Source organism: Pseudorasbora parva, chromosome 21 (assembly GCF_024679245.1).
Source record: "Pseudorasbora parva isolate DD20220531a chromosome 21, ASM2467924v1, whole genome shotgun sequence".
NCBI classification, from domain to species: Eukaryota; Metazoa; Chordata; class Actinopteri; order Cypriniformes; family Gobionidae; genus Pseudorasbora; species Pseudorasbora parva.
The window spans coordinates 12,424,556-12,437,515 of record NC_090192.1 but is presented as its reverse complement, the minus strand read 5'-3'; the positions used below and the strand labels follow the sequence as shown (position 1 = coordinate 12,437,515).

Here is a 12,960-nt window from a genome sequence, read left to right as displayed (position 1 = left end):
TTCAACCCGTGAGCATCTCTGACAAGCATTTGCCTGAAAAAAACTACACAAGCACACGAATACAAACGCTTCTAGCTACTCAAGCTTGAGCTATGTCATAAAATACCATAACGCACAAGGCAGTGGGGGGGGGGGGGGGTTCATGCAGGCGTGATGTAAATAACAGATTCACTGTGCAGTATAGACTGTGACATTAGTTCCTTTCATACATACAGTCTTTACTGGCAATTTTTTGGTAACAGAGCATGTGTGAACACAACATTTTCAAAAAATACCAGTAAATTGGTTTCAGGCAATTTACCAGCAAGGGAAGTTGCAACATTAGGCTGTTTTTGGACTAACAAGAACTAATTTCTGAAGCATACTGTATGTTTTATAGTACAATGACCTTTATCTGTCAAAAGGGATCAGGGAAAATTACATTTCTCAATTCTAAATGCATTTGGAAAACCAAACAAATAAATCACTGAACAGTAAAAACAAAATTAGCACGCCTGATGGCCGTCATCTTTAAGCAAATGAAAACTCGAGTAGTGAACACATCTGAGACGTGTTCAGCCTATGCTGTAAAAAAAACAAGGCGGTTTTGAACTCAGATTGTTTACAACCATCACAGTCACTTGCCACAGCTGTACGATTACAACGTGACTCTCGGCATCTTTGTGTCAATACCCATGAACTTTAATTAAATTAGCTTTAAGCATCATAACCATGTCATTACTGAAGTCTTAAGAGCTTAGGAAAAGGGAAAATAAGCTACACAACCCTATAGCTTAAGTCTGTGGCTGCAGACTCATTTCATTACAGTCAGGCACTTCTCCAGCAGAAATACTGCCATCAACTGCATCCTCGTGAAACTACTGACAGCTTTTAATACAAATGTACAAACACATAAAAATGTAATAAATTGCTTTCCTCTCTTGTCAACATGAGCATGGCGCACGCTGTCACGTCATGTAAGGACGCACATTTAAAAGTAATCGGTCAGGTTGTTATACATGGTGAAAAATAGACTGTAAAAAAATTAATAACGAGTATGGAAGAGATTCAAGCTGTGCTGCTTTTGCTGGTTATGTATAGGTTTACTAAAGAGGTAATTAACAACGACAGAAAAGAGCACTAATATGCAGATTCAGCAGCATGCAGCATATTCTGAAAGCTTGTAAAGTTAGATTTAAAATGACAATGTATATTATTATCAGCTATTACAGACATTGCACGTGAGATAGCTGAGACGAACACGCGCCATCAGAGAGCAAGACTGATATTTACTGAATGTAGAACGAACCTCGCAAAAGACTTTTAAAAATTCCAGTTGAAATAAAATGCTAAACAAATCAGCATGTTCAGTACCTAAGTCCCGCCCTCGAAAGTTCCTGAACTTTGAAAAAGTACTACCTCGCGAGCAGGGCCGTTTGGAGGGGGAAATATTTACCCGGAACTTCATTTAGACCCTGGTTCCTTCAGTCAAAACACACCGAGTACCACCCCAAAGTTCCTGGTTCCTGGTTAAAGTTCCTGTGGTCGAAACGCGGCTTTAGCATATGAATGGCTTACAGTGGTCTCTGTATATGACTCTGTAATAGGAGAACATATTCTAAAGCCGCATTTCCACCAAGTTTCCGTTCTACATTCAGTAAATATCAGTCTTGCTCTCTGTCTGATGGCGTGCGTTCGTCTCAGCCATTTCATGTTAAATGTCCGTAATAGCTGATAATATACATTGTCATTTTAAATCTAGCTTTACAAGCTTTCAGAATATGCTAGTGCTCTTTTCTGTCGTTGTTAATTACCTCTTTAGTAAACCTATAAATAACCAGCAAAAGCAGCACAGCTTGAATCTCTTCCTTCCATACTCATCTATTTTTCACCATGTAAACGACCTGACCGATTACTTTTAAATGTGCGTCCTTACATTACGTGACAGCACGCGCCGCGCTCACGTTGACAAGAGAGGAAAGTTCATTTTTCTGAGGGGTACACTTTTTATTTCGTAAGTTATGAAAATAATGAAATAATGACAGCATATATTGCCCCAGGCAGTTTTTACTTTAACTCTGCCTGACAGAAGAATCCTTTTTTTCTGAGATGATTATTACACTTTACAACAAAACGATTGCGATTGAAAGTCATCACATGTAAACACCAGATCGGTTTAGATAACGGCTCATGTAAACAGTCCACTAAATCTTTCAATCTGAATGACAAAAAAAGTGTGCTTGTAAACGTGGTTAATGTCGCGCAAAAATGATTACTGTCCTTCACTGACTTGGCTTACCATTGGCCGATACTGTTCACGTGTGCATTGTGGGCCTTGAAAGTGTTAAATTGCTGTCTATGGAGGGGTCAGAGAGCTGTTGGATTTTATCAAAAATTGTGTTACAAAGATGTTCCGACGAAGATCTTATGGAATTAATGACAGTATTGACTTTTTAGGGGAACTAGCCCTTTTTTAAGTCAACATGTAATCAAAAAGTTAAATCCTGCTCTAATTTTTTTAGCTGTATATTAGGGCTGTCACTAAAAGTTATTTTGGGAACCGAGTAATTGATTGATTGATTATTCTGACAATTAATCCGATTTATTTTGTTGTAGTATCAAAAACAAGTAACCTAATGATTTTATAGAACGGCAGTTAAAATACATTATATAATATACATTCTAAAATTAATCTTATGTACATTATCTATTTAACAAATGACTGCAGAGAACGCCAACTGCCTGGAGATTGTTGTTGTCCCACTTTACAACAGATCAAATCCTTGTTCAATATTGCTAAACATCATTTATTTCAAATGTTTACTTAAACTTTAATATTTGGACACTTCTTTACAACAGAACTACAGCCACTGTATCGACTTACACAAGAATATGTGGACATCAAAACATGCGAACTAAGAGCGATGGTTTAAACTTATTTTGAAGTCACGATGAACAGTTTCATCTATGAACATATCGATGTATTCTCCAGTGTTGCCGTTGGTTTATAAATGATTTACTTACATCAGATGAAATGGCACACATTGCGCTCCCAGACGAGCGTTATAAGCAAACCGAACTCACAGCATATGCAGAGATGGAGTTTGAGATGCGCTCCATGCATGAAAATGATAACCGTTCACGTGGAGCAGAACGAAGCCACTCTGTGAGACAAGTAACCGACACGCATGTAAATAAATATTAAACCAGCAGCCGCAGGGCATATATTTATTTAATTGAATTGCTGCCTTTGTCAATTCTCAACAGCACTATGCTATAGTACGTTTTACAGATTTAATATATCATGCTGCCTTAGAAAACAGTCTAATAATGCGGATCATGGACTGTCCTTCGTGGAATGCGGCTTTTCTATGAGTAATTTGCAATTGAAGATTTTTTTTTTAATCAAGAATTCAAAATGAACAGAGGTATCGCGACAACCCTACTACTGTATATAAACTATCATAACTTCTACTCCTATGCCAACTTTAAAAAGAAGTTAAATTAAGCTAAATGAAGGAGGGAGAGGGAGAGGGAGAGGGAGAGGGAGAGGGAGAGGGAGAGGGAGAGGGAGAGGGAGAGGGAGAGGGAGAGGTAAAGTGCAACCTCTCCAAATAAATGATTCATGCAGGAGAATCAGCCTGAGTTTGCGTATCGAGCGAGAGGTGAGCAGGTTCTGCCCTTGGCATGTTCATCGGAGACAGAAGGAGTCACTGCAATGCTGAGCTTTGACCAGTTTCAAACACCTCTCATATATCACAACTGTCATGAATAAGAACATCACTTTCGACTCTCTTCCTGTAACTACAGTTGAAGGCACATGAAAGGAATTCTGTGCACTCAGTAAGAGGTTAATTCAATGCTTTATGCCTTGCTGTGATATTTTTAAAAGGTCCATGGGGAAGTTTTTAAATATAAAACGTCACCAAGTTATTTAGCTGACTAACAAACTTGGTTTTGCAAAAATTTAAGAGGCCATGAATTGAGAAATCAAATTTCCCTGATCTTCCGACACATAATAGGTCATTGTACTATAAAACATGCAGCATGTTTCAGAACTCTAAACTTCCTTGTTAATCCAAACGCAGCTCAAATTATATACAGAAAGCGATCAAAGAACGCTCCGTTTTTATAAATCACTGGAGCTGTCAGTCAAACCCCCGTTACAATCAATGAATCTGTCAAACACTTCACAGGGAATCTCTTATTTGAATCGTGTTTGCAGTGTTTCAGTTATGATGCAAGCATTCGCAAAAGTACAGAAATTTAGTTGCAATGGCAATTACTGCATTCTAAATATAGTGCTGCCAATCAAAACTTTTCAAGATTATTTAATCTCAGCAGTTTTAATAGTAAAGATGTAGTTTTGTAGTGAAAATGTTCCACATGAAATACTTATTTCATATACAAAATCAGATCAGTGGGTAATTAAAGCAAGAGCAGAAGGTCTTACAAGAGAGAGTGTTCAAATCACAGAGAGCTACATTTTTACACAAACACACACACACACACACACACAACCATGATTTCTGTGATAGAGTGAATTAGGGCTGCAACTAGTGCTGTCAATTGATTGATTAAAAACAAATTATTTTTTCCGTCAGAGAGTTCAAGCATCTGTGGACTCGTTCCTTCAGCTCTGGCCATCTTGCTTTCAGTCCGCAATTAGCTTTTTTTTGTTTTCTTCATTACAGTTAAAGTAACCTCTGCTTTTCGCTAGTCCCTTACAAGTTTCTCACTTCAAACTTTCTTTCTTCTGATCCGTTATGTACAGCGCACGCGGCTCTCGCTCTGCTTCTGCCCTAATGCGACATAGTCCAGTGCGACTTATTTTCCTCTTCATGACGCATTTTTTGACTGATACGACTTATTCTCCGGAGCGACTTATAGCCTGAAAAATGCGGTAAGCATTGCATGGCAATACTTGCATTTTGCCCCGTCACTCTCAATTTTAAATTGCTCCCACGCTGTATTTTTCTTTGCCCGCTTCATGTTAGAAAGCTGGTCATGACTACTTCTTGTGGATATTACAAATGTCTGGGAGCGCTCTGGCGGTCTCTAGTGGTGCAAAAATATATTATAACTAAATTCAAAGCACGTCATTGACGCTCGTCACTTAACCGAGCAAAATGTTTCACTCGGTTACGCAATTTTTAAACGGTTAATCGGTTAAACATGGACATATATATATATAGCAAAACAGTTTCAACTTCTCAAATTAATTCCTATAAAAGTTAAGCTTCCAAAGGCATGAACTGAAAACGCCCCAGACTGAATGCGCTGTGAGTGTTTGCCACGAGCGCGGTCGCGCTTACCTCAGCTCTCATCATGAGAGCTCATTCTCTAACGCAATTAATTCAGCATCTGTTATTTTCTGTCATCCTTTGGCTAGCATTACATTATATGATCACGATATATAAGTCGCATATATTATATGATATATGCGACTTATATATCAAATTTAATTCATACTGACTGACAAGAATAAACATATAGCCGCGAGAATGCGCTCTATGCTGCTCCTGTAGCCTAATATTTACTTAAAGACAACAACTTAGAAAGACTGAACACAAACAAAATGCCCCCATAAAGAAAATCTTATTCTGCAAAATACAAACAGCATGTAGTAAAACATGCAGCGGAGAACGATTCTCACAGCGTTCGTCTCGCGCGGCAGAGCCTCTCCCGGCAGAGAGTTCAAGCTTCTGTGGACTCGTTCCTTCAGCTCTGGCCATCTTGCTTACAGTCCGCAAGTAGATTTCTTTTTCTTCTTCATCACAGTTAAAGTAACCTCTGCTTTTCGCCAGTCCCTTACAAGTTTCTCACTCACTTCAAACTTTCTTTCTTCTGCTCGGGTTATGCAGTGAAGCGGGCACGAGCGAGTGCTCGCGAGCAGGTGCTCGCATGCGCGCGCGCGGGTGCTCGCGTGCTCGCATGCGCGCGGCTCCAGCTCTGCCTTAATGCGACTTATAGTCCAGTGCGACTTATATATGTTTTTTTCCGCGTCATGACGCATTTTTTGACTGATGCGACTTATACTCCGGAGCGACTTATAGTCCGGAAAATACGGTACTCATGCAAATACTTTTAAACCATTCATGTGCAACAAAACAAAAGAGAATGGTCTGTCTGTGAATGGCGTACAAAGACATCAGGCGCACCAGAATCCAGTTCTCTTTGTTGAGTATTCTTAAAAAAGCAGTATTTAAGGAGTTAAATAACATCTTAAAAAGATGTGAGAAATTGAGATGTGCGTGACAGATCGGCATCACGTGCGGCAGCGGAAGATCTTAGTGATGGAAAAATTTTTTTGTTTTTAATCAATCAATTGACAGCACTAGTTGCAGCCCTAATTCACTCCGATATCACAGAAATCATTGTTATACCTTAAACCATCAGAATCATCCATGGAGGAAAGTCAAATGTAAATTTAATTTAAAATGTAGTCATCTGGAAGTAAGCCATTCACAGGCTAATTACCTCAGAAAGCATAAACACGGTGGAGCTATCAAAACATTACTGTTTGAGCATTCTTATGTTTAAAGTTCAATGACGACTTAATCAATCATAACCCCAGAGAAGCCTGTGCATATACCGCAGCCGCAGGAGCAGTCGTAATAATGGCTGAGCTGTCAGCGGGGGCGAGCAACGTAGCTATATTACTGTCATTACAGATAAAACTCATGCTGTCAACAATGGCGCAATGCCCTTTACACCCTCTGCATTCACTACACTTCCGTTAATGCACACAAAACAGAAAACAACAAATCAAACGCCTTCATTTCTTTACATGATTGCAGTGTATGGCACCATTTACTTCAGTGAAATGGGCAAAACATCCTTCTGATTCTAAATGAAATGACACAGACAGGGTTCCCACTCTTTTTCAGCTATCATTTTCTAGGACATTTTAAATTTGACTAAAGTGACAATAAAAGGCAAAGATCACACCCTAAAGTAATATATTGCTCTCTAAGACTTTTTAAAGAAGTCATGAAATGAGAAATCAAATTTTCCTTGAGCTTTGACATAAGAGTCCTTCATAATACAAGAATATCCTGTAAGTTTCAGAACTGAAAAGTTCCTTTTTAGACCATTAAAAGCTTTTATTGACACCAGGCACAGCAAATGACAGATGACCGATTTAAACACTTAACAATAGGGCTGGGACAGTATGGATTTTTTAATTGGAAAATTATATAGGCCTATTTGTTTAAAATAGTTTTGTTTCATTTTTCCCCGCTAAAGTGTGTAAAGATGTATCATGCCGGTCTGCGCTTTGAGGTGAATGTGGGACACGGTCTGGATAGACAACTTCTCGTCTTCATGTTTTCTTCTGATGTTGCAAAGCAACACTCGTTGTAAAACATCTGAAGAGCGAATTTTATCTTCCACAGGGTCAAGACATTTAGGCTATGTTTGCTTATGCACTGCTAGAGAAAACGAAAGTAAAACCGCTGCGTGTGAACTGCGCTATATTCAAATAAACTTGAGGCGCCTCAAGTCCAATAACAAGCACAAACTGCCTTAACTAAACGTTTTATCCTACAGTGTTTTTCTTCTTTACCACAGTAAAAGATGTGAATTAATATAATAGACTTTATATTCTATGCCAAATAAGAAACGCTTATAATTCCCCGCAAAAAATTAGTGCGACGTGCATGAAGATTTGGGAGAAGAAACGAGATGTCCAGTGGGATAAAAATGGACTAAAGTCAGGCCTATTGTTAAAATGTATGGAAATCGAAATATCGGATGACCAGATTGCAAAACAGAATTAAAAAGAGGGCAAATCTTAGTCTGTGATCAGCTACAATGTTCTTCTCTGCAACCTTCCATGCCACAATCTTAGCCATAGATCTAAATATAATGTCATAGAGCTAAATGTATGTTTATAGACTAAATGTAATGAAAGACTTTTCGCTATTAGTTAACCATGAGAACTGTAATAGTAAAAACGCACTAAAGCCCCTTTCACACTGCACGTCTGACCCGCAATATTCCCGGAACATTGCCGGGTCGCTTTCTGTGTGAAAGCAACCACGTTCCGGGATTGATTACCGAATTCGACCCGGGTCGGTGACCTAGTAATATTGCGGTATTCAACCCAGGACGGGCGCTGTGTGAACAAAAGCCGAAACTAATGCCGCAACGTGTACGTAGTTATCGTGCGACTCCTAGAGCTTGTTTTTTCAATAATACAACCCTGCAGTGCCAGAAGAGCTAGTCAGTGTTTTAAACACAGAGAGTGTTCGTATATAAAAGAAACTAAAATTAAACAAGCAGAAATGTGTACAAACTGGACACAAGTCGAGACCACGGAGCTCCTTACTATCCGCGCTGAAGCTGAGCTCGCTCGCCATTATACGTCACATCCGGATGTCACGTGTCAACTCGACCCGGGACCGTTAAGCGATTGTGTGTGAAAGCGCACATATTACGGTATTTCGCTGGCAGTGAAAATGGACCAAATCTAGCGGCCCGGGAACAAATGCCGGGTCGCATTATCCGTGTATTTGCCGGAATCGCAGTGTGAAAGGGGCTTAAGAGAGAGTAACACTATATCAAATGGAAAGACGTTAGCCAATCACAGCAGTTGGCATTTACTCTGAAGTCTCAGAGCAGACACGTCCCTTAAACGGTTAGTTCTCCCAAAAATGAAATTTATGTGATTAATGACTCACCCTAATGTTGTTCCTCACCCGTAAGACCTCTGTTCATCTTCAAACACAGTTTAAGATATTTTATATTTAGTCCATATGTGAGATTAGTTAGTTAATTAGAATATCTGGAAGCATCGAAAATACATTTTGGTCCAAAAAAAAAACCAAAACTTTTTTTAAAAAAATAGCAAAAACTACAACTTCATTCAGCATTGTCTTTTCTTCCGTGTTTGTTTTCAATCCTCAAATAAAGATTAAAACGGTCATGAATCAGCATGATTCATGATTCGGATCACATGTCAAACTGCCAAACTGCTGAAATCACGTGACATTGGCAATCCGAACTTTGGTGATGTTTTTATTCCCTTTCTGGACACGGACAGTAAAGTGTGCCTACACTTAGATGAACTGTCGGACTAAATATAAAATATCTTAAACTGTATTCCGAAGATGAATGGAGGTCTTACGGGTGTGGAACGACATTAGGTTGAGTCACTAATGACATAAATTTCATTTTTGGGTGAACTAACCCTTTAAAACAGAGCGTTCAGAGCAGAATGCTAAAATCAGGATAGGAAAAATGCCTTTTATTTCTAAATTATGGAAAAAGCATTCTAACATAAGTGCACCCCAAGAAACATTAAAACAATAAAACAACGCAGTTCTTGACCACTTTTTTAATATGAGCTCTTCAATCATACATTATGACTAAGGAAGCTTGTTTCAGCCACAGAATAAAAAATAAAAAAGGTAATTCAGAATTGGACTTTATAATTCGTAATTGTGAGTTTATATCGCACAATTCTGAGAAAAGAAGATTTGCAAGAGATAAATTTGCAATTGCAAGGGGGAAAAAAAGTCAGAATTCGCAATGTATATAATTGTATATCTCAATTCTGACTTTTCACGATTACAAAAACATGCAATCACAAAAAAAACTTTTTTTGAATTGTGAGATACTGTAAAAAGTTCCTGCAACCAACAGTAATTGTTTTGGGCCAGTGATAAACTCTTTGTTTTTAACGTTTTAAAAAAAAAAATTCAGGGCAACAACATTTTTTAATTTTTTCTAATTTTCCATGCGTTTTCTATGACTGGAAAATGTATCACCAATTTTCCACGTTTCCACGTTCCAAGTGGGAACACCACGCTCCAAAACACATACTGGCATCACAAACCATCAGCTGAATGATGGAAAAGATGCTATGAACCTCACCTTCTTGGGTCCACTGAAGATCTTCCTGCTGCCCTCATTGGCTTTCTCCTGAGCTTTGACCTGAGGTTTCCTCACCGTCTCAGAGGGGAAGGGGATCTCTGGGAACTCCAGAGGATCTGTGAAACCACAAGCAAACATCAGCCAGGTGCCTGGTGAATAAAAGAGCTAGGGCTGCACGGTTAATCGGAAATTAAACCACACGTGATTTGTCAAAGGCTGTGACAAACCACGATTATTTAACGTGCAGCTTCTCAGTGACGCACGCCGCTGTGATCATTAATAAATGCTGCTCCATTTGAAAGACAGAGGGCGCTCTTGCACACAAAATCAAAATATGTACCGCAGAAGTACGACATTCCAGGAAATGTTAAGGTTTAATTGTCTAATCGTGCAGACCTAGAGAGCATAAAAATGAACAAAGGTATAATACAAGAACATTTCACCACAAAATAAATATGCAAAGTATATTATAAATTATTTATTTTTTTAATTGATTTTTATATTTGACTTCCAATACAAAGATTTATTCAAACCAGTGCAACATATGCTACTCTGATGTATAAATTAGTTAAGATTCATGCTTTTTTTCTTATGTGCGTAACTGTGAGGAAATAATGTCACAAAGCAAGAAAATTAAAAAGAATGGTACAAAAAAGGCTTAATTTTCTGAATAAAAGAGAAAAACTTCTTTTGCAATGAAATAGAATCTAGGTCTGTTTTTGATGACATTGTGAGATTGGGCAGATTTCCTACGCATTGATGCAGGTGCTGCGATGTAAACAGAGCCCAAAGCTAGATCCCCAGAGAAAGTGTTGAGTGTAAATACTGACCGTGTTTAAGGCAGTGACCGTGACCAGCAGTGTGACTGCTCTGAAAGTCCTGCATCTCTCTGGGCTGTGGAGGACTGTCAACATTTGTCTCTAAAGACATCAGTGGCACTGCTACAGCAGCCGCAGCGGCAGCCGCAGCCGCAGCAGCAGCCTTCCTCTTGGCTTTCCTTCTTTGAGAGGATTCCTCGTCTTCCTCACTGTCACTATCAGTCAGTTCATCAAAGCCGAAGTATTTGATCCTGTAGTTAGAGCTTCCTGAGGCAGAGTCGTCATCCTCAACCACAGAATCAGTGTCATCAAACCCAAAGAGCTCCAGCTTACTGCTTTTCATTTTGCCCTGTGTCGGTCTGGAACGACTAAAAAACCCAACAGACAAACAGTTAGAATCTCACACATGTAGACTTCAAATCAAACATGAAAGAATGAGGCCAACTGAGAGCAACCAATGAATTATGAATTTAACAGAATTATTTGGCATCTTTTCTCATTGTTTCATCTATGTGTATACTTGAAGTTGATCTCCACAAATTAAGTCTGGTGAATCAAAGCCTTTGCGATCTTTATGCTAACATCCTAAATGATTTTATTTTTATGTTGCATAGTCACAATTAAAGTACCTGGGGCCATTAAGAAAAATTTTAAGATAAATTCTAAGAAGTTCGAAAAAATGTTCCTCTGTGCAAATCTTGAAAAATTCTTTAGTTCTCAAATATTTTCTTAAGAACTACTTTTCTTCCTAAGAAAAAAAGTGTTATTTGGTGTTATTTTATTAAAAGGCGGGTATTGCTGAATTGCTAAACACCACGTCTTTTTCCACTGCCTGCAGATTACGAAAGATATCATAATAAGTGTGCAGACTATTTTCGTTGTGACAGGAGTTAATCCCTAGGCATCGTGTTTTTAACACGCTGTCATTAAATCGTTATTTAAAAAAAAGCCTGTCTCAAGATGCAGCAGTCTTTCCCATTTATTTTCGTTAGGTCTTTCTTGCGCTCTCTCTACAGTGAATGCGTCCGGTATCTGTGTGTTGTGCTGCCTCGCTAGCTCTAGCTTGAGCAAGTGTCATATATGTGTAAAAGAGCAATCTTCAGAGTACTCGTTCAGATTCATGGTACTATTAGTAATATATATATATATATATATATATATATATATATATATATATATTATATATAAAACCTAAGGGCTCCTCAAGCCATAGACTCTTAAGAAAGAACTAAAAAACTTTCTTTTTAAACAAGCATTTTTTACTTTTTGCTAATTATTTTTAATTTATTTTTTATTTTTATTTTTGTGTGTGTAGCACTTTGGGATTGTTTTTAACTATGAAAAGGGCTTTACAAATAAAATATATTATTATTATTATTATTATTATTATTATTATTATTATATATTATATGTAGCTAGCTACTGTTTATATTGTACTGGTTAATATTTGAAACAACCCAATAAATTCATTAAACATCTTATATTTGGGTATTTAAGATAGGTTGGAGGTTATCCTAACTATGTTTATGAACTAAGTTATTTATGGTGATTTTTAAGAACATTCTTTTTGTGAATAGAATATTTCTTAAATGTAATAAGAGAAATCTTAAGAAAAAAGATAAGAATATTCTAGTTGACCGAAAATAAATAGAAATTGACAGTTAACAAGAATTTTAGTCTTAAGAATGTTTTTCGTGAAATCTGATTTTTAGTGACTTAGAGTGGTCAAAGCCACTTCAATGAAACATTAGAAACATTAGGCCGGCTACACACTGGCTGTGTGACGCGAGCGTTTATATATCGGCTCCTATGTTAACAGGTTAGCGCTTGGACACCACCTGCTCGAACCACGGAGAAAAAGCACGTCTGCTAGAAATAGAATCGATGCCTGTTTTATAGGCGACACAGAAGTGTTTCCAGGCAAAATAGAATAGGAAGAGCTGTTTATATTTCGTTCTGACACAAATACATATTAATAAATTACACTTGGATGTTTGAATGTCTCTAGGTTGACATAACCTAGGTTGACTTTTTTTTTATGATACGAATAAGTGCTCATGGAAGAGATTCATTTTTGCCTGTCTTTTGAATGAAGCGAGTGATTCTGTTGTGCGTATGGAGGACGGCAGATCGTTCCACCAACCAGGAACAATGAATAAAAAAGTTCTGGAGAGGGATTTCATGCCTCTCTGTGATGGTACCACAAGCGATAGCTGAGCGAAGGCTTCTGGCATAATAATAATAATAATAATCGATTTTGAAATATTGCGCCAGTATGTTTTTA

At 38.0% G+C, this 12,960-nt stretch overlaps 1 protein-coding gene across 1 annotated transcript in view; it reads right to left on the bottom strand.

Moving 5' to 3' along the window:
* Nucleotides 1–12,960, bottom strand: part of waplb (WAPL cohesin release factor b) — a 79,103-nt gene that overhangs the window by 43,796 nt on the left and 22,347 nt on the right. The window contains exons 4-5 of the mRNA XM_067429181.1: nucleotides 10,689–11,044; nucleotides 9,859–9,974 (exon numbers count right to left, since the gene is read on the bottom strand). Of these exons, the coding sequence (XP_067285282.1) occupies nucleotides 9,859–9,974; nucleotides 10,689–11,044 (472 nt within the window). The remainder of the gene's footprint in view (nucleotides 1–9,858; nucleotides 9,975–10,688; nucleotides 11,045–12,960) is intronic.